General features: G+C 44.8%; 1 protein-coding gene across 3 annotated transcripts in view; it reads left to right on the top strand.

Annotated features, from left to right (window-relative positions):
- Window positions 1-22,137, top strand: part of kif16ba (kinesin family member 16Ba) — an 82,804-nt gene that overhangs the window by 32,998 nt on the left and 27,669 nt on the right. The window contains exons 6-16 of one of the 3 annotated variants that reach the window (XM_036534317.1): window positions 2,882-3,001; window positions 3,193-3,244; window positions 3,549-3,686; window positions 6,214-6,296; window positions 7,770-7,858; window positions 13,918-13,950; window positions 14,311-14,364; window positions 14,751-16,106; window positions 17,892-18,050; window positions 18,619-18,724; window positions 19,885-19,935. In XM_036534317.1, coding sequence (XP_036390210.1) covers window positions 2,882-3,001; window positions 3,193-3,244; window positions 3,549-3,686; window positions 6,214-6,296; window positions 7,770-7,858; window positions 13,918-13,950; window positions 14,311-14,364; window positions 14,751-16,106; window positions 17,892-18,050; window positions 18,619-18,724; window positions 19,885-19,935 — 2,241 coding nt within the window. Of the gene's footprint in view, window positions 1-2,881; window positions 3,002-3,192; window positions 3,245-3,548; window positions 3,687-6,213; window positions 6,297-7,769; window positions 7,859-13,917; window positions 13,951-14,310; window positions 14,365-14,750; window positions 16,107-17,891; window positions 18,051-18,618; window positions 18,725-19,351; window positions 19,397-19,884; window positions 19,936-22,137 lie in introns of all 3 variants that reach the window. The other 2 variants (XM_036534309.1, XM_036534326.1) reach the window with 2 other exon arrangements.

The following is a 22,137-nucleotide window of genomic DNA, read 5'->3' on the forward strand; positions in this document are numbered from 1 at the left end:
AATTGCAGCATTTAACTTATTCCATAAGACACATTGGCGCACATTCAGATTTAAAATATGGGTAAATTTAGATTTTTGATGTGCTGGTTAAGAAATGTGGTGACAATGATTTCATTTGTAACCTGATTCTGACTTCTGTATGAAACTAACCTTGCACAGTTGGGTGACCTCAGTTACAATTTCCAAAAATTGTCAAATAATGAAAACTGACTTTGATGTCTTGAAATGGAAGATATACCCTTTTCACATACTGTAAGTCTCCACAGTACTGAGAAATAATGACTGTTCTCCAGGGCTACTGGAGCTTTGAATCAGGGCTAATGGGCTGCAATCAGGGATCAACTGAAAGCCATAATGCCAGGGACCTTTAAAAGCTTCTTTTTCTCTGATATAAGGCTGTACATTTTTGATGGAAAAGTACCAGACTGATGTCTGTTAATATTCTGAATCGCTGGGACAAAAAAGCTTGTGCTTTCCCTGAGACACCTTATTTTTTTTCTGCATTTTTCCTCACAATCTTCAGTCCTTTTTAGTCACAGTATATTGTATGAAATTCACATTTCTTTCCATGAATATATTGAATGTTTTGCTTTTTAATCCACATTACACTAGGACAGAGTAAGAATAAGTTAAAATTAACGATACAACCGAAAAAAGCTTCAGTGCTGCAAAACTTCACATTAATTGAAACCTAGGAGTGCATGGAAGCATCGCTTCTGATTTTCATTTCCTCCACCCCTCGAAAGAAGTTGGAAGTGAAGTCTGACCCCCCTCCCACAAGAAAAAAGAAGGGAGGGGGAAAAATCCAATCAATTAGATGAACGGATTTAATCAGTTTGTATTTCTTATTGCCACTCTTATTGAGGGGATGAAAATGCCAGTAAATAGCTAGCATTCCTTCTTGGCAAACGGAATGGCTTTTCCTCATGGACGGTGATTTAAGCAAGACATTTTTTAGATTTATATTTTGACACTTGTAATATCTGGGTGTAACTATGATCTGAATGTCAGTGCTGTAGGGCAACATTAATCACAAATCCTTGTATGGATTATAGACTACAAATCATTTAGTTCATTTTTTTGACACGTTTTTGTGCACAATTCCATTTTTTCCAAAAAAAAAAAAAAAAAAAAAAAAATATATATATATATATATATATATATATATGTATATGTGTGTGTATATATATATATGTATATAAATCTGTTGAACCTTAAGTGACACGTTCACCCGTATTTAAGCACGTGTATTGTTGCAGGCCTTTTTACAGGGAGACCTCCAGAAATCGGGCTGCTCATCTCAAAAGAAAAGGAGCACATTAATACCTTTCACTTTAGATGCTTGTTGGTAAAAATAAAACGAGATGACGCGAGTGGAAGGTGGGGGGAAAAACTGGCACTGCGGTGAGCTGCGCATAGTTTTCATCCTGGCTCAGCATATGTGTGGTGCTTTGGAGGTCGAGCAGGTTTGGAAGGTTATGCATTTGAAAGGGCCGATTGTGCCTTCCACACACCACTTACGCTCGCGCACCGGTTCTCCAACTGGTACTAAATGATTCACAGCCGCGATTAATATGAGAGAAGGCTGCCAGAAATCGCGAACCCAAAACACCGAGGAGCCTGGCAGAATGTGTGCACAAAGACAAGTAAGTTGCTGGATGAAAAAAGTGATGCTTCATTGCAGCTGACAGTTACACAAAAGTGAGCTTTGAATAGAAGGTCTGTGGGGAGTTGGAACAGAAGGCAGGTGCCTTAAAAGCAAGGATAGCGCTCTTTATACTGTCACTTTTTAGGATTGTTTGGATGAAAATGGTAAACATTTCTGAGATGGTGATTCTAAGCATTTCTCTCTCTTACGTCAAACAAAACTAAGTCAAACGGTAATCTTTTGTAAGGTGCTGTTTTGAAACTTTCTTATATGAAAACTTAAAATGTCTGTTTGTTAAACACAAACTAAAACAGGCGTGCGATGTCGTGTAATGATGACAGAGGAACATGTAAGTGTCATGTAAGAGTGATGTAACCGTTTTGGTAGCTAGCTAGCTTGTGGACCACACGTGTTAGTTTGAAAATGAACTTCAATGATACTCATACTGATTAAGCTTCATGTTTCGGAAGGTGATGATCCAGTAGCCGTTGCATCGGTTTTGTTTCATTCCTGATTTGCTCTGTCCAGCTGTCAGGATGTAGTTCTGTAGTGTTTTCTGCCCTGTAGTGAGGACTTGTCTGCAAACTAGAGCGCTTTTTGACTTGCGTCCACTGACACTAGTTCTTTAGCCTCTGGACTTGCATTTGATAGCTTCCCCATTAGTGTTCTGCAGAGGCTGTACACCTCAGTGATGCCTGACTTCAGATGTAAAGAGATCCAGATATATTGAAAATTTATTCATTCTTTTCAAAGTATTGAGATGTATTACATTTCATCATTTCATACAGTGTGATCAGGATCTGATTCTGAGTCATTATAATACACTTGAACAGTATAGCGGGCCTATTGCAGTACCTCCTCAATTGATCAGAATACAGAACAGAAAATAAGACTGTTTTTATACATTTGTATGCATTTCTGTTCAGTGTTGTGGGAAAATAATTTGAGCTGACTTAATCTGGGGCAGTTGTGCTCTCAGACCTTGCTGTAAACCCAAACAAACTGATAAGTGCAAAGTATTTCACAGTTGAAATCTTTGTATTCTTTGTAGTCTGTGATGCATCATAGAGTGGGCCTGTGAGTGCCATGTAGCAAGAAAAGTGCTTCTTGCAAATATCTCTCACAATCTAGAGACCGATAACCAAGCACAAGCATTTTGGGTATTATAAACCTTAGGAAGGTGTCCACTCTATTATTCTATTGGAACATAGCTTTTTTTTCCTTGTCTTTTAGGAAGAAACCCTTGCCCTCAGAAAGGAAGGGATTGGAGTGGTTCTGGACTCGGAGTTGCCCCACCTCATTGGCATTGATGATGACCTCCTCAGTACAGGGATCATTCTCTACCATTTAAAAGTAAGTGCTGACTTCACAGACTGCACATCAAAGAAGAGTCGAAGCTAGCAATAAGGATGTGCAACTGCTGTTGTATTTATTTATTTTTGCTCGGGGGACTGTCTTGGAATGGGTGTCAATATGTTCATTGATATACAAGATAAGCTGCTGATCTTTGAAATATGCTCAGTGGCCCTCATATCTCACGCCAGGAGGGAAAAACGTACGTAGGCCGTGATGATGCCACTGGTGAACAGGACATTGGTGAGTCAAGAACCACAGCATATTCTGTAATTTGTAGCATTCTGCTTGAAGAGTAACCTTGGGTCGATTTGTCTAAAACTTGCTCTCTCATTTCTGGTCATCAACACTTGGTCCTCTCAGATTTTAAATAACTAAGCAAAGCCCAAACGTACTGCGAGCGAATTCAGTGTTAACATAAATGGTGTCCGTTGTTCAAGTTGTTCAAGTTCAAAGTGCTCTGATCTGTGCAGTGTCTGACTCTAGCCTTCCACCCCAACCCCCCCCATTGTCTTTATCCTCTTTGCTCCCACCCACCGTCTCCCAGTCCTGCACGGTCTCGATCTAGAAAGCGAGCACTGCGTGTTTGAGAACGTGAACGGAACTGTGACCCTCATCCCCCTCAGCGGAGCTCAGTGCTCTGTCAACGGAGTGCAAGTCATGGCACCGTCCCAGCTCAACCAAGGTAATGGGCACGATTTTCCGCACACAGCGGGTGGCTCTGGTGATCACCCACATACTAATTTCCGGCTCTGTGGAACACTGGCATTGTAAGGCAGCTTCTAGGTAGTGTGACTGTCCACTGGAGCTTGCATGAGATTCACCGGTTTGTTTAGATGCCTGCTTGCAGTATAGTATGTATTTTCAACTACCTCTAATGCATTATGGCATTTGACAGATAGCAGTAAGGCAACTTCTGGATCAAATATTCTCTCCACAGTCACGCTTGCTACAGCTCTATTTTGATATACGCGCGGTTAGAGCATAAAGTACAGCGCCTGGGGTTATTTTGAGAGCTATGTGGTCTTCAGAAATGCACAGCCACACTGCAACCAGAGGAGGTGTATACTGTAATGTCAGAAAACATAATGAAAGTTATCTTTATGAGGACTCATCCTTGCAGGTTTGTGCAGTAATACTTGATAATGATAAAGGTGTACACACACAATTACCACTAGTAAAAAGTAAAAAAAAAATCATTACCATGAGTGTTCAAGTCCATGTTTGAAGTAAAGTGAACAGGGATAAAGACATTACTCAGAGTGAGTTAAAAAGTGAATATGAAGGGAATTTGACCTGTTTTAAAGTGTTAACGACACCTAAGGAACATTTGAAACTAAAAGTCTAAAAACTAGAAATCGATGGCATCAGATCATCAAAAAAATGTAACCCGAGTTCCATTTCCATCTGAGCGATTTCTGTGGTGTGCTTTATCAGACTCATGGCGCAACGATCTAATCAGTTGATTCATCTCACCCGTTCAAAATAAAATGCTGATTGAAGTATAAAATGAAAAGTGTCCTTAGCTGCAGTTTTTCCTTTTGAATTGGCTTTTTTACTTCTCATAGCATATTTGAACATGAAAAATTTAAAAATTGATATGAGTTCGAATTTCATTGATGTCTCCCAGGAAAACTCACTCAAGCGAAGTGAATGATTGGTAAATTAAATTAATTGGTAATTTTTGTGAAAAGCTAAACTCTAAGGAGTTGTCACTTTTGTCACAGTTTGAATAGAAAAATCATGATCTTTGGTCCTGTCATTGTCAGATTTCTCCAAGGTTACCCTTGAATTGAATCTACTCGCTTTTCAATCTTTTGTGACCAGTGACAGCCTCTTAACCTACTTTAATTGGGCATGCCCAGATCTTTCACATTGTTAATCATGACATACAATAAGTTTACACAGCAGTGGCCGGTATCCCGCTTTAACTTACAAGCTCCCAAAAGCAGCAGGCGCAGCGTGTGAGCCTGACGGATTGAAGTGCTTGTTTAAATATCGCTCTCCAGAAGACCGATGTGAATTCTACTATCAAACATTTGTAAGGGCAGGGGGCACTGACAAAGGTGTAAACCCTCCAGTTAATTTGCAGACGGGAGTTGACAGAGCTGCCAAGCTTTCCGATGAGAAGGGGATTAAACTTTTATAAGGGGAAAGTGGAACCGAACCTTTTGGACCCCCGAGAGAATAGCGTGTCTGCCAGCAAACGGAGTCTATTCTCACCAGGCCCCGCGAGATAGAGAGGGAAGGGTGCGCGACATACCAGCCGCGTGCCACACAAGTTTCCTTTAACAATTTCAATTTATCCAATATCCCCTTTAGAAATTGCTGCATCCAAAGCCATTTTCTTCGCACAAATGATAGTAATTTACAGCCCTGCAGCAGCCGAATCCATCCGATGCTGTCGTCTTTGTCACTCGTCAGAAATCATTAATAGCAGTGGGATTAGTATTTGCCCCACAAAAAAGAAATGGGAAGGGGAAACCAGGAGGCCCAGTACGGCATGTGTGCTTTTCTGGTTTAACAGAAAAGCACTTGTGTATTGTACCACATAACTGTGCGATGTTGCTTTATGGAAGCATATTGACAAATTTTTTTGCGCTCGCAGAAATATACTTTAATCAAATGTTTACTTGAATACCAAATATCCCAAAAGGCCTCGGTTGTCTTGTTTGTGCCGGTTAAATCTATTACGGAGAGATGGAGAGGAAAGAATATGAGAGCAATCCTAAGAATGGAGGAGGCGGACAGCCAAGCAAGCTGGGGACCTAGATCCGGTTAAGTAGCCCGAGGTCTGGTGTGTTTGCTCAGTCCTTTCCCAGCATCGCTAAGTCCAATTATCCGACAGCGGTAGAGGCGGGCAGCAACATGCAGCGGTGCCCATTTGACGTCTTGAAGCGCTGGCTTTGCCCTGGGGTTTGGGTCTCTGGCAAAAGCCACCCTGGTCCAGCCCCAGAAATGTCACTCTGAGTTGAGGTAGCAATGCATCAGCATTTTAAGTATCTCAAGCACCATTTTCTAGCTAGGGAAAGTAAGGGGAAGTGGTGCTTGAGGCCTAGACTCTCCGGTACAACATCTTAACACCCCAGGGGCCTCTACATGGTTGCATCTGGAAGTACAGCTGTATCATGTGGATCCATTTTTTCATGTAATCTTCAGGCAGTCTTGCTCCATCTTTCTGTTCAACTTTGGTGCTTTGTGCAACACGACAGGTGCTGTCATACTGCTCGGGAGAACAAACATGTTCCGATTCAACCACCCCAAAGAAGCAGCTAAACTGAGGGAAAAGCGGAAGGTAAGGCACTTCCCGGTGCGCTCGTGTAGGCCTGTTAGTGAGTTTCTCATAATTATGAGAGCAGAACTTTCTTTGTCCTTACATCCTTTGCGTGTCTTGCTGACAAGCTTAAAAGCATTGTGTAGCCTAATTAGGAAACGACAAGTCATTAAAGATGCTTTTAGAGTTTGTGCCATTGGTAAAGAGCTTCTCTGAAGTGAGGTGCAAAGGATTATTTTGAAACTCAGCTACACGTCCTCCAAGGGATGACATGTATTTCCCCCCTAGTGCTCTTGGGATTTAACGTTGTCTTTAAGCAGTTACTGTCTTTGTTCTTGGAGGAAATTCATCTGAGTTTCTCCTCATAAGATGTTGAATTACTGTTGAATTACTACCCACTTTATAGCTTTATTTTCCCTTTACTTCACGGTCCACATTTAAGTAGTTCACAGATAAATGCCATTTGCTTGCAGTTAATTCAACATTTTTGAATAGTTTTTTGTGTTTAGAAAAAGTTGTAGAAATACAAAAAACCTGTGTCCTCTGTAACTGCAGTTCCCTATTTTCCAACATTGTACAACAAAAAAAGAACACACAGACTGGCATCTTAATTTTAGTATTTACAGTGTAGCTGTGCATCAGTGTGCAAACTAGTACAGGCATTTCTGTGGCAAGGGATTGTATTAAGAGTATTAAAGGATTAGATATTAGCCATTTCTGCCAGGGGGAAAAAAAAAAAGTGTGGTTTTATTTTGACAAACTCTGGAATTGATGCATGCAAAATGGTGACTATGGTATAACAGATTAATTTTGATTGAACAAGTGACGTTAATTCACTTTTCTGTTTGTGTAGTGATTATGTATTGCAAAAAGTGTCCAACTCATTGCTCAAAATGGTATTTTCAGAAAAGTAGTAATATATGAACAATTTGTTCCTTCAAGGATATCAATCCTCCAGCCATATTCTTTGTGAATGTAAAATGAGAGTAATTCTGTTTTTTATTGCACCCAACTTAATTTTGCCGTGCATAAAATCCAGCTCGGTTTTTCATTATATAATGATTCGAGAGATTAGATTGTGAATCTTGACAGAAACATTTACCTCTTTTGTTGAGTCTCTTTAGGGAAATGGAATAGTTTCTCATTGCACTTCTGAATTAAATCCACTTTGTCAGTCCAGTCTATCAAGAAAGTTAGACATACATTGCTGTGTCAGTCTGCAGAGATTTACGTGCTAAACGTCTCAAGTGCAACAATGATGATTTCAGGCAGTCTCTCACCCCTATGGAAAGTATTTCTCAAACATCTACTTTCAGCTGCCTTCAGTCTAGGCTTTGGAGGGTGCTACTCTACTTAATTATACAACAGTCACTGAAGTCAAATGAGCCCTGAGCAGTAATCCAACTGTCTGTATCATGCAGCTGTATTGAAGCTTGACTTTTGCTTTTGGTTATACTGGAGTTGGTGTGTTTCTCATCGGCCATTTTGTTTCAGAGTGGGCTACTCTCATCCTTCAGCCTCTCCATGACCGACCTCTCCAAGTCCTGCGAGAACCTCTCAGCTGTGATGTTGTACAACCCCGGGTGAGTTAGGTCATGTGACTCCGCATGCGCGACTCCGTCCGCTAAGGCCCGCCCACCTGCGTGCGCTTGACCCCCGCCCTGCCCCGCCATTTAAGGTCCGCCACGCCCATGCGCTCAGATTCCCTTGCACTGTTCCCAAACCACAAGCCACTCAGTCTGTAGGACCTTCATTAAGCCTCAGACTGGGGGGGGGGGGGGGTGCGGGGGGGTAACAAAATTGAGGTTAGTCTTTGCTGATGTGAGATGATGCAATATCTTTGAATTTAAGTAGGTTGTGTGTTTTGGGGTGTTTTATAAAGCCGTCCTTACTGATTTAACTTAAGGAGTGCTAATCTTAATTGTCGTGCCTACAGATCAGTTTCAAGTTGTTTATCTGAGTAGATCAGGGAATAAAGTGGATGCCAGTTGCAGTAAAAAGAAACAAAAAAAGACTCTAGAGAAACATGATTAAGCAGACTAATTATAAAATACTTACCATTTTTATGAAAGGAAATCTGATGGAATATGATGGAAATGTAGTCATTTGTGCTCTCATGGATCTATAGAGTAAATCTCTGTGAAATAATCTCCAATCTTTGTATGATTGAAGTGGGTTCTTTTAACTGGTTTAGTGTGCTAAAGTGATTAGTTTGGCCTTTGCCTAAACTTTAGCAGTTGTGACAAAATTAAGTTTTAAATTTGAAGCTGCTTTCTCACGGAGGCCAGAACTAGGTAAATCCTGTACTGGATGCTTTTGGTCTGGTGTTTTCACCTTGCATTTGTATGTACAGGGAGATGCCTCTAGCATTAGGAGAAAGAGCAAAGTGTCCTTGCGTCATTAGCCTGGTGATGCTCTGTAGATCTCTCCCTTTCTTTGCTTTAGGCTCCAAACTAATGTGCAAAGAAAAAGAAATTTACTCTTGCGCATTGTTATCCTAGTTCAACGGTCATTTATGATACAACAGGTAATACAGCTTTAAAGCTGAAATAAAGCTTGCATGGAAATATTTTGAGGAGTTGTTGTATGGAGGAGTTGTTTGTTCAAACAGGCTCTTTACAGGTTATTAATTCAGATACGGTTATTTTGTTTACTGATTGGTGTTAGAGCTAGCTATACAAAGATACTTATCAGAGTCTTTACTTGGCTAATGTTAACAAGGGCATTTGAAGAAGGAAGGGGGGGAGAAAAGCCATTTTCTATCTAATTTACTTGCGCCAAAGTAAAAACAAGCTTGCTTAGACAAAACCCAGCATGTATATTTCATGCTGATATGACTGATGTGATAGGTGTGGTTATAATATGTAAGCCAGGCAGTGAGCGCTCAAAACTCACAATGGTGCGACCAGGCAATCAGATTTCTATTTGGCGGTGTGAATGCACTCGGAAATTGTAAATGAATCATACGGCAGCCTGTCCGGATAAACACTCGGCTGCAGTTGTGAGTAGAGTAAAATTTAGAGGCACCGATACAATTGCCTGAAGGCACAGCGCAATACTGAAAGAAAATGAAAAACAGTCAGGAGGCGGTATCTAAGAGCTACTAGCACAGATAGTCATGCAGCCTGTCTCTGACTGTGGAAACCAAACAGCCTTCATATCCATACCCACTGGGAACATTTCTGATATTCCACAGTTTGCAGCTCTAACTAAGCACAAGACCATGCATATTCATGGAGCCAAGTTCTCTCCATGCTTGAAATTGAACAAAGCGTTTCTTTCTGCAGTTTGCTTTTTGAGGTTTAATCATTCATCTGTGTTCACAAACTGCATTTAGCACCTCCACCGTTGTATTTATCAAGATGAATTAATGTCATTGAAGAGCCATACACACGTCTGTATGCTATATATACTTGCTCCCGTTTCACCAATCTTTCATACTAAGATGCTTATCAGAGTCTTTACTTGGCTAATGTCAACAAGGGCATTTGAAGAAGGAAGAGGGGGGAGCCATTTTCTATCTAATTTACTTGCGAATTAATGTCATTGAAGAGCCGTACGCACATCTGTATGCTATGTATGCTTGCTCCCGTTTCACCAAGCCGTGAACATGGGCTGTTGTTTAGCCCCGCGTCATAGATGCGGTTCTGTGTGGGCATTTGGGTCCCGTGGGAGCGTGTCGGAGATGTTGCCGGAATGCCTTTGTCCTGATTTTGACAGGCCTTGATCCCTGCTCTGTAGCGAGAGCTGCTCCTTGAATCTCGGCTGGCATCTTCTGAAGGGTCTGCTCGGGACTCGCTGCGGGCCCCCGAGGAACTGCCTGACAGAAGGTGCTGGTTTATGAAACTTTCATTAGGAAGATGAACAGATGCTTTTTACCCCGTTTCCTCCTCCACCTCCACCTCCTCCTCTTCCTGTCAAAACTGGATTTGCATTTTTCAGCAGTCAGATTCAGTCAGCTTTTAAAACCTTCCCCGATGAATTACGAGAATCTGACTAAATAATTTTGCCCACTCAGAAAAGTAGTCATCGCTGCAGAGACCGCCTGTATCAATCCTTCTCCTTTCTTTCCAGAAGGGTTGCAGTAACCTTGTCTGTCTTGAGATTTTGAGCTGCGGGACCAGTTGTTGAAATCGTTATTGAATATTTTAGTTGACATCCTTGAAGTGCCACCTGTTTTTTTTTCCCCTTACCTGAGCTTGTGCTTTAACAACACTAATCTGAAAAGGCCAGGGGAAAAAGAGTCCTGGCCACCGTGCACCGCCTACACAGCGGTCTGAGCCAGTTCTAATCTTGCACTACCAGGCCGCTAGACAAAATAATGAATGTTTAGGTGTAGACAGGACCTGTACTTCCAGCAAGACACATGCAAACGCAACCCATGTACAGCAGAAAGGGCCTGCTTTTTCAGCTGTACCCGAAAGTGCTACTTTGAACTCCTGTGGCTACTTTTCTGAGCAGAAGTTTGTGTCTGAGGTGTAATTTCCATGAAGAGAGAACGCTGCACACAATCACACCCCTGAGAACGAGAGACAAAAAGCAATAAATGTGTGAAAAACCGCAGGATTAATGTTCCTCAAGTTTGTGGCGATATTGAAGCCGATAGCTTCGGGGGGTGGAAAAAAAAAAAATGAGTAAGCCTTTGCCAAGTAATACATCTTTCGTGGGACTCAGATAACATGCAGCTTGGGCCTCATTGCTTTTCACAGCTTGCTGTTGCCATTCTTCTTTCTGTGAGATTAGCAATTGAGGCCACAGTTCATTTAGAGATTTTATACAGCTTTTTTTAATCACGTATTGATCCGTCTTGCTGAGCTGTACAACAGTTTCTGCAGGTTAAATCCTGACTCTTCAACACCGTATACCGAATGCTCACAATGCCTTGTGAGATGGCACCAGTAACGTGTCACTGGTTTTGTTTGGCAGGGAAGATGTTAATGTAGGGCTGCATTTAAGCTGTCTAAAAAGACGCCATTTTAATCTATTTGTTTAGGAATTGTTTATTTACTTGTTTGCCCTTGAGTCTGGCATAAATTGCAAATTGAGGTCCCCACCACGTCAAGCTGTGTGAGCCCTGCTCTCAGCTCCATTTTTCTCTGTCAGTCGACTCTGAAGACTGCAGCTTTATGTTGACCTCGTTCTATTAGCAAACTAAATAACTGCGCATTTTCTATTTGTTTAATGTCGTCTTGATTTTTTTTAGAGCATGCCTCTTCATAAAGCGCCGCCGAAGGTAAATTGTTTGTCAGCGACAATTTATCACAGTTTATATTAATACCGGCGGCCTGCTTCACCAAGTTTGACCTCGCTGCTGTTTGGCAGTAGTTCCCCAGCTCTGCAGCGAGGCCTGGATAGGACCAGATTCCCGTAACGCTCACAGCGCAGAGATGAACCTGACCCGAAATGGGTTGGTTTGTGTGTGTTTCACATGGCTTTAAAACCCCGCAAACCTAAACTGAAGTGCCATTGGACTAATTGGCCCAGAAAAAAAGTGTTTTTGTGAGCCATTTGCTCGCGTACCACACAAAAGTACTGTCATTGATATTTCTCTTGTAATTCATTCAGTCAGAGTTGTCGGTCAGCGTACAGCTCATTCAAAAATGGGACGGGCGTCTCTTTGAAAGGTAAAGTCGAGCACAAGGACTATAAATTTTTAAGTTGAGAAGGAGTTCACATTTTGGCATGTTCTGTGCATTTGGACCCAGTCCGTTTTACGAAGCTTTGGTGATGATCTTTGAATGTGGATTTTACTGATATACCTTTCGACAATGCTGATTGATTGATTTAATCAAATCCCTTTTGTAGAAAGATGGAAGGCATGGCTGCTTTCGGCAAGTCTGCCTGTTGATATATTAAGGCTTAAAATAAAGCAGGCAGAATAATTGGTTTCAGCTCCCTGGGCATGGATTTTGGGAAGTGTCACAATTCTCCCCCTCCTCTCCTCTGCTTTTTTTTTTTTTTTTTTTTAAACGTGACTGTGAATGAGTAATCAGTGAAAAAGCTGGCGCTAGTGGAGCCGTTGTTTCTTGCCTTGCTCCCCACACCAGGTGGTGCCAGCTTGGGGGTGAGACGCGCTCCTCGTCCCGCTAGGACACTCTTGAGCTGGAGAGTGCTAGCGCCATCTATCTGGCCACCGTTCAGTCACATTTCGATTGCCTCGCGCCAACATTGAGCTATTGGAGGCCAAGAAATGGGCAAATGTCGACCCTGAAAAAACCATGGTAACATCTGGGTATTGTAATTGACCTGGGATATCTGTAACGCATATAACGTTCAGTGACGTCTGTGTTTTCGCAAGCAATTAATCATGTCACCTAACATAGCTCCGTTACCAAAGGAGCTGTCAGGATGTGTATCAGTGTGTGTGTGTTATGGAGAAACGGTGCAATTCATAAATAGGTCAATAAAATAAAAGGGATGATGAACCATTGTACATTTGCAGTCTGTAGCAAGATGGAAAGTCACCGAGAGTTATATTAAAAACAAAGACATGGTTCCTCTGATTTTCTGCTTAAAATTCTTGTCTTTAGTAAATAATGAGTTTTGAGATCCTTGCTTCTGACAAAGTTTTTGAGTTTCTCCCTTTTGGATGGGGTGCCAAATTATGATTGCAAATGACTGGCTGTCTGTAGAGGATTGTGTTGGTTCCAGGCAAATTTATCTGTTCTGTTAATACTGAATGCTAATCAGTTCATTTTTCTTACAAGATTAATTCCCTCCAAATCAATGCACAAGCTAGTTTGTCCACGAGCAAATTACCTTTTGTTTTTCAAGCAGGATTAAAAAAAAAATGTCAGAATGAGTCTTCCCTTTACTGAAACTCATCCATGTACGCCCCCACGGCAGAATCAATTCTATGTCTTTGTTCTGACTGGAACAACACAGGCAGGTTGGGGTGTAGTTCTGATAACAGGTGTTGTAGTACTTTCCCTTCAGGTTAAGAAGTTGCTGATGGGTCAAAACTATCCTCCATCAACCTGTGCTGTAAGGTAGAATTTTACTTTAGTGACACTTCATGTATTTATTTCATGATGTAATACAGTTCTCCCTCTACAATGATGGTTATTGCATTTCAAACCAAGCCTTTGGGGAAAGGGTCAGGTTGGGGGTGATGCTTGAGGTAAATCTAAATTCTTATAACACACTTGTCAAGGCTAAAAACTAACAGCAAAAAAAGCATGTGGACTTGCATCATGCTGAAGTACAAATAGCACCTGTGAAGGAGAACCACGCTGCATAGATATCAGACAGTAGCAAGTAACTGGCGGGTGATGCCAGTGGCTTAGCCCCAGGTAATAGACCGGTATAGTTGTCATACATCACATCAACTGTTTCATAAGGGAATACGTTTCTACTTCATCTGTTTCAGTTTGCATATTTCTTTTAATTTTCTTCTGAAATAATGTCTGCTCTACTTTAACTAATTCATTTCTGTATACCGGCAATTAATTGGTAGTAAAATAACAACAAGGAATTGGAATGCTTCTTCCGATCTCCAGAGCAAGAAGCTGACATGACTGGAGCTTCTTGTAGCTCTGAGTTCCTCAAGCTTAACTTCCCAATAAGCTCATGGTGCAGGGATGTAAATAGGCTGGATCTGTCTTAATGGTTGTCTTTGCTCTTTCTGAACCTCCTCTGGCAGTCTCTTCACTGTAAAGGGACCGGTCTTGCTAAGGTAGACAAACTCGATTAAAAATCGATTATTATGACTGCATGCTAACCTAGTTTGTAAAAGTCATTGCTCATTTGTGGCTGTAGCATTTTAAGTTGGAATGTTTAGCCTTGTTTCATGCTCATATAAATGACTTTTTTTTCTTTTTTTTTTTTTTTGTTACTCCCACATCATTGCTTGCTGAGAATATGTCTGCCAAATGGACAAGCTAACATGTCTTATGCATCTTGTATGAAGCCTGCCATTTCATTTTACTAGCGTGTGTTTTCATCGTCTGTGAACACTGTGATTAGTATTACATATTCACTGTGTATTCCTAAACAGGCTCATTTATAACGCTGCCCGCTCGCCCCTTGTCTCTAGGCTGGAGTTTGAAAGACAACAGCGAGAAGAACTAGAAAAGCTGGAACATAAACGGTACGTGAAGGAAGTCATCCGTGTAAAAGTAAATAAAATATGCTCTGCGTAAATACACACTTTGCATCTTATCGCAAGAAATGTGTTTGCAGAAATCCCACATAATGTTGAAGCAAGGAAATGTTTACCTATCTGTTAGAGTATATAAAAAAAGATGTTCTTTTGCATATTGCTTTTGCATGTCAGCGTCACAAACTGAGCAAGCTCTGTAGTAACTAGCTGGGCAGAGACAGCTTATGATTTGAAATGTGGAAAATAATTGTAAGTATAATTAACTGTAGAAGTGAAAGTTTGCGACGTGCCTGGCGTCTGTGGCAACATGTTTCTGTGATGGCGTACTCCCTGCTGCGCTGTACAAACTGACGTGCCCCGTGCTCTGACGGCAGGAAGCTGATTAAGGAGATGGAGGAGAAGCAGAAGTGCGAGAAGGCCGAGCTGGAGCGCATGCAGCAGGAGGTGGAGTCGCAGCGCAAGGAGTCGGAGCAGGTGCAGCTGCGCATCCGCAAGCAGGAGGAGAGCCTGACGCTGCGCAGCCAGGACATCGAGAGCCGCCTGCGGGACCTGCTGGCCGAGAAGGAGCGCTTCGAGGAGGAGCGCCTGCGCGACCAGCAGGAGCTGGAGCAGCAGAAGAGGCGGCAGGAGGAGGAGCTGCACCGGCGCACGCGGCGGGAGCAGGAGCGCCTCCAGGAGGCGCACCAGAAGGAGCGCGCCGAGAAGATGGAGATCTTCCGCGAGCTGGAGAAGCTGCGGCGGGAGCGCGAGGAGCAGGCGGTGAAGCTGGAGCTGGAGAAGAGGCGGCTGGAGGAGCAGGAGCGCGAGCAGCTGACGCTGGTGGGCCGCCTGGAGGAGCAGCTCCGCGAGAAGCACGAGATGATGGGCCTGCTGAAGAGGGACGACGCGCAGCGGGTGGAGGAGGAGAAGGCGGCCCTGGAGGACATCCGCGAGGTCCTGCTGAAGGCCAAGGAGGCGCGGCCGGACGGCGACGAGGAGCACGAGGCGGTGCGCTCCGCCATGGGCCGCTACACGGACTTCAAGGCGGCGCAGCTGGAGCGGCTGGAGCAGCTGCAGGACGGGCTGCTGCAGCAGAAGGAGCACCTGGAGTGGGACGTGTCCAGCGAGCGCAAGGCCCTGGCGCTCATGCTGCGCACCTGCGGGGAGCACCGGAAGCAGGCGAAGGACGCCCCGGAGAAGGGCGCGGCGGACGCCGCCGCCGCCGCCCAGGAGAAGGAGCGCATCCGGCAGGCCGAGCAGTGGCTGCAGTTCCGGGAGCGCCAGCTGGCCTGCCTCACCCAGACCCACCTGCCCGCGGTGGTGGAGGAGAGGCAGCGGGCCGCTGAGCTGCTGGAGAAGGGCCCCCCGGGGCTGGACAACACGCTGTACCAGGTGGAGAAGGAGATCGAGGAGAAGGAGGAGCAGCTCTCGCTCTACTGCGCCAGCGCCGACCAGCTGCAGCAGCTGCAGGAGACCTACGAGTTCACCGCCAACGTGGCGCGGCAGGAGGAGAAGGTGCGGCGCAAGGAGAAGGAGATCCTGGAGTCGCGGGAGAAGCAGCAGCGGGAGGCGCTGGAGCAGGCCGTGGCCAAGCTGGAGAGGAGGCACTCGGCGCACCTCCGCCGCAGCTCCACCATCGAGCTGGAGATCGAGGAGCAGAGGCGCAGACTGTCCCTCCTCAGCCGGACGCAGGCCGCCCTGCAGCCCTGCGAGGAGACGGAGCCCGGAGCTCTGGAGCAGGACAGAGAGAGGTGAGGCCTCAGGTTTAACGCACTCGTTAGCTTTAGCTGCTAGTTTACACCTCGCCTGGCCAACCGTTGAAACGTGGTCACGCAGTGCTTCTAATATCGTTAACTCCAATCAATTGTTAATTTTTCGCTTGTGTTGTACCGTAGCTCACTTGTAAGTCACCGTGGAGAAAAGCGTCTGCCAAATGAATAAATATAAATGTTAATGTAGGTTATGCAGTTCCATTTCCCAGGCCAAGCGACAATAACCTTGGGATGCAATGGTTCAAATCATTCCCCAAACTAATGTGTTATTGAGAACTGACTTGGCTTAGTTTTGCTCCATTTCCTGCCTGGATATCTAGTGAAGCACATTCATCTTAGCCATTGAGACCTTTTAATCTCCTGCTAAACATTCTATTAATTTTCAAATATATATATCGACTTGAGGTGTTTTGGCAGCACTTTGGGAAATGTCACTGCCATGGATGGAAAAAATCTTTCACATGCTGATCAGGTACATTTTGAAATTCTCCAGTTCATGGGAGAATGACAGCAACTGAGGCCACCACCTTTGTAACTTTAAGTGACAGCAGATGTTACCTGTGCTCACTTTTCTGGTCTATTTACGGAATACAAGTTTGAGCATAAAGCAGAAATCAGTCACACGTTAATTCACACGGGTATTGTGCAAACTTAGTTCAGCAGAAATTCAGGTGCATAAACTCTGGAGTTAAATTTATTTATAGAGATTAAACTCATTTAACACTAGAACAACAACAACAACACATTTGTTGACAGATTTCAGGCAGCTAATTGAACCCTGTTGATTGTTTTAGTTGACTTAATGTCACAATTGCTGTATCAATACTCGTAAAAACATGCAGAGGAAAAAAAGTCTGTTGTTCCTGTACCTTTCTTTGCGCGAGAAGGAGATAAAATGTATGTAAAGGTCAGTCTTTCAAACGCATTTGTCGGAGCACCCTTTATTAATCGTCTCGCGGTGCTGACAAAGCAGAGCATGGAACATGATTCTGAGAAAGTAAGAGTTAATCGGTAATTGACAAAAGAGAAGGATGTCATTTAGACAAGCAACAGAAGGAGCCGTGACGCATGGCATTAAGGAGCCGGAACAGGGTAAGCGGTCGACAGTTGCTTTTCAGACAGTGGCGGAAAGCAGGGATGATCCTGTGCCGAGAGGCTGCAGAGCCAGGAGGAGGGCGGAGGGGATTGCAGGCGAGAGAGCGCAAACGGAAAGGCCAGAGGCAAACTACCCAAGATCATCGGAGGGGAAAAATAAATAATGAAACTGGAGTGATGTATCGTCAGATCAGTTTCCTTGTTCTAGTCGATGCGATAACTTTTTTTTTTTTTTTAATAAAGATAATTGAGTAAAACAATTCAGGTGACTGCAATGATTATTGACAGTGCTCATGTCTGTCTCAGGGATGCAGAGTGCGGCCGGTCCATTCTAGGTCAGCCAGCAGCAGAACCTTTCCACACATTAGAACTTTTTTACCATCCAAGAATGAAGCATGTCTAACATTCGTAAAACACGTATTTTAACCCTGCCTTGTTTTTGGCCAATGTAGTCCTTACTTTATGTACTTGGCGTAGGGATCAGTGCCAATGGGTGGCCGCCTCTACCCCCTGGCCCTCAGTGCTGATGGGTGGCCCCCTCTCCCCCTGGCCCTCAGTGCTGATGGGTGCTCCCCTCTCCCCCTGGCCCTCAGTGCTGACGGGTGGCCCCCTCTCTCCCCCTGGCCCTCAGTGCTGACGGGTGGCCCCCTCTCTCCCCCTGACCTGCAGGTTGGCGCTGGAGATCCAGGAGCTGAAGCAGAGGCTGAGCGAGGGCGAGGGCAGCGGGAGGGGGCACTGCGCCGCCGCGGACGACAAGTCCAGCCACGGCAGCTCGCCGGTCAGCCCCCGGCAGAGCTTAACGGGGGTGCTGCCCCTCGCGGACGACAGGTGCGTCTCTCCCGCGGCACGCCTCCCACCGGAATCACGAAAAGCGCGAACGTTCCCTGCTCTGCCTCGCTTTGTGCACTTGCCGTAGGGCTAGATTGAGCAGAGTGGGTGGGTTTTTCCTGTTCTTTCATTCGGTCATCGCAGTGGTAATGCCTAAAGTCCTGGAAAGTCTGCTGTTCTAATCCTTTTGGGGTTTTTGTTTGATGGCGCTATCTGTTCCGCACGTGCAAATCATATTTAATTTCACAGCTAATTGAGTGGTTCTAATCTCATCCAGACAGTTGGACTGTTTGCTATTCAAATCTTATAGAATTTTTTTTTTTAAGTAAAGGTCATTAGCAGTTAAGTCTTCCTTTGCCAGAAAACTCAAGCGTTGCACCACCCACAAATAATTCAAATTGCTTTTCTAAACAAACAGTGCAGCAGCATGCATTTGAATACTGATATAATTGCTCTGCTCCCTATGTAAATATCAGAAGGATTAAATGTTTCTTCTGTTGTAGACTTGAAAATGTAATATTAGCATTGCCTTGTAGCTCACAGATGGCTTAACTTTTCCCTGCACAAGGATAAATGCGTACATCGAAGAGGAAGTGCAGAGAAGGTTGCAGAAGATGAATCTTTTCAATGGGGACAGCAACATTGAGCTGTCATTTTCGACCGAATCCCTGAGAGTAAGTATGCAGCGCAGAACTGAATGTATGAGACAGTGAATTTTGGTCATGTTGTTTTCCATACAGATTTCAGGCATGTAAATAATCCATACCAACAAGGATTGATCAAACAACGCTGTCACTCACAACAACAGAAGAGGAAGTAGGCAGTTACTGCTCTCATAACCATTTTACCTAGAGTGCAATATGAACAAATCTTCATATCGCTAAAGTAGGAGCCTTTCATTTTTCACCTGAACCGTGAGGGCCAGGCAGACTTCATTTGTCAGAGATTTAACAGCCAGTTGAAAATGTTCAGCCTTGCAGTGACCTCGGGCTGTCTTACACACTGCAGTGCTGAATGCTGTTTTAAGGTGGCAAAGTACGAAAGGCACGCCAGGAAAGCTGGTAGACCCAACTGTGTAGGTGAAGTGCTCCTTCCATTATTTTGTAAGAACTGTCTGCGGTTTAATGAGATGGAAGGATTCTGCTTGTGAGAAGGGGAGTAAAGCGCAGAATTAGATCTGCCAGACTCAATGAATTTCATTACTAGAATTTGCATTTAGGAAAATGTTACCTGGGAAAAAAGTTGCCCTAAAAAAAAATAGGGGGGAAAAAGGAAAATGAAGCCTTTCTTTCATTCTACAGGAGGAGGAGAGGTCTTTTACTGATACTCTAAAATTGACAGACGAGGTAAGCAGAGGTCACACTCCGGGGTGCATTACACAGTGAGGGAGAATATAACGGGTCATAAACTGCATGCACTACCCACAGTCGTCTTTGGCGAAATGGGCCGAATCAGTGAGGGCTCTCCTACGGCTCCTCCCATTTCTTGTAATTTGGCATGTCACATATCCTGAAGTGGCTCGCTCCTGTTCGATTTCTTCTTTTTCTCATGTAAATCGCCAGTGGTGCGTCCTGTTTTGTTCCTCTACCAAGCAATGCTTCCTGACCACAAGGGACTGTGATGGCACGCACGCTTTTTATTCCTCTGGTGTTCTTCGTGCTTTTTCTTTCCCCATAATGGCAGACCCCCCAACCCCCCCCCCCCCCCCCATCCCTGCTTGCTCTGATTTCACAGACTGCTGGTTGTAAATTATAGTCTATCCTCTATTCTGAAGCCTGTACTCTTATAGATCTGTTGATTGCAGAGCTCAGAAAACTGCTATCTTCTCTTATAGGAAGATGAAACATCTCAAAGCGGGGCAGATCTAAGGAAACTGAAATATAAGGTAAGGCCCGAGGAGCATTTTTGTATTTTTTGTGGTGGGGGTGTGGGGATGTAGGGTGTCCAGCTAACTTGACAAGACCTTGGATCATTGTGAAATAAAGCGTGTTCATCATGGTGAATCCACAAATGCTCTGGCTGTCCATCGTGAATTCCTGTTACCCCCCACAGACTAACACGGAATTTGAGCTAACCAGACGTGCCTTTGCCATGCTTTTTGTATGCAATGAGAACGAAAGCGGTCTACGTATAATTCCAGTTTTCCTTTCTTCATGGCGTCATCCAGTTTTCCTCAGCATTGTAGTGTGTTCAGCCCTGTGGAGATTACTGTTTTTAAATGTTGTCATGGCTTAACATTGTTAAACCCTTGCCTGTCAGAGCCGGTCCCCTTGCGCACCCGGCTGCTACTCTTGGTCCCAATTAGAGCCTGCCGATTAAGTTTGTAGAGGAAGGAGAGGGAGTCAGATGCACACCGAGGCACTTCTCGATGAGCACCGAGGCTTAAGGGACAGGGACTGATGTGGAGCCAGTAGGTGCTGCTACTATAATCGGCCTGTGTGAGAAATTGGAAAGGGTTTGGAGTATTTTGTCACTGTAGCTAATGTTGTTTGAGTGGTCCGCAGGTAGTTAATTTACTTTTCCTCACTCAAGTGTACTGACTGGAGAGTTTATTGATTTCTGCACTTACCGGGTATGAAAACATGACCTTAAATGGTAAAATGCAGAGAAGAAAAACAATTCTGTCGGTGGTAAAGTGTAGGGTCTGTAAGCAGATGTTTCCTTGTGTGCTTAAGGACTTTTCAGTATCTTTTAGTCGAGTGGTAGAAGTTCATAGTGAGAGAGCAGGTTAGATAAGGTGAACCAAATGACTTAAGGCTGGGAAAACAAGAGGTGGCTACAAAATGAGTATGATTTTTTTTTTTTTTGTTTCCATCAGTGCGTCATAGTTAAGCACATCATCCTCTGTACTGGATAATTACTGTCTTCTAAGTCTGTAATTTTGTCCCTCTCTGTTGTAATTGTTTTCAATTACTATGTGATTTGAATCTCTGGAGGTGAAGTAATTCCAGTTCTGAAGCATTAATTACGCAGAGATACAAAATAATTGACTTAAGTTCAAATGAGTGATTGCTACGGCTTCAAAGAACCCCTCTCTCCACACAGAGAAAGCCCGTGCCTCTGCTGCGGCCTAACTTCCCGTATCTCTCTGGACCGGGGACCGCTGCTCTCCCGGGCAGCGACAAGAACTCGGAGGAACAAGAGGGAAAGCGCTGTCTTAATGAGCAGCGCTGTCCGGGGAAGCGGGACTATGCTAATGACACGGAAGAGGGTCACATTGCCGCCGAAAGAGAAAACGTGTCAAAAAGCGGGACTGAGAGCGGGCGAGATTTGTCACCTCATAAATCACGCAACCGCGCGACGCAGGCAGCTCCGCAGGCGGGGGGCGAGGCCCGCCGGGAGGGTTCGGATGGGGGCGAGCGCGGGCCGGAGGAGCAGAACCGCGAGGCCGCCTCCCTCTCGGCGCGCGGCCGCAGAGCCGGCAGGGACCCGCGCCGCGCCGGAGAGGGGCACGCGAACAAGAGCGGAGACTCCGGCGCTGACAGCGCGAGCCGAGGTAGCGCCGTCCCCGAATCCGGAGAGGCCTTGTTAGGGAAGGCGTCCTACCTCCAGCTCACTCATTCCGAGACGCCGAGAACCCCCGTCGGCGGCGCTGAGTGCCGAGAGGCCGGCGTGTTTTCGGGGCGGTCCGCACAGAAGCACAGCTCATCAGAGGAGACCCCTTCGGAGGGCCAGTTCAGTCACACGGTCTCCAAAGTATCCGTGGACAGCCAGTTCGACAGAGGGCAGGGCACAATTTCAGAGGAAAAAGGTGTGTCCCAGGACGGTGGTGCACACCAGAGCTACAGCTTGGGCTATCTGGCTGGCAGACTCTCTGCAGTGTACAAAGATGCCAGTAGTCGCCTGCAGGGCACCCGGACAGTTATCTGTCAGGTCAGAGACGCGGAATTCCAGCGTGGAAGCAGTTGGTTTAAGCAGATGTACCTGGTCATTAAAGAATTGCCCCCTGTTCAGCGTGTACAGCTTGAAGTGGCCCTGAAGTCAGATGCCACACAAAGGAGTGCAAATTTCAGAAATTCTCTCAAAAATTACCTGCACAGTATCAATGAGCCAGGCTGCGTTGTACCACCTCAGAGCATGGCAGGGG

The sequence above is a fragment of the Megalops cyprinoides genome, chromosome 1 (genome assembly GCF_013368585.1).
Source record: "Megalops cyprinoides isolate fMegCyp1 chromosome 1, fMegCyp1.pri, whole genome shotgun sequence".
NCBI lineage: Eukaryota > Metazoa > Chordata > Actinopteri > Elopiformes > Megalopidae > Megalops > Megalops cyprinoides.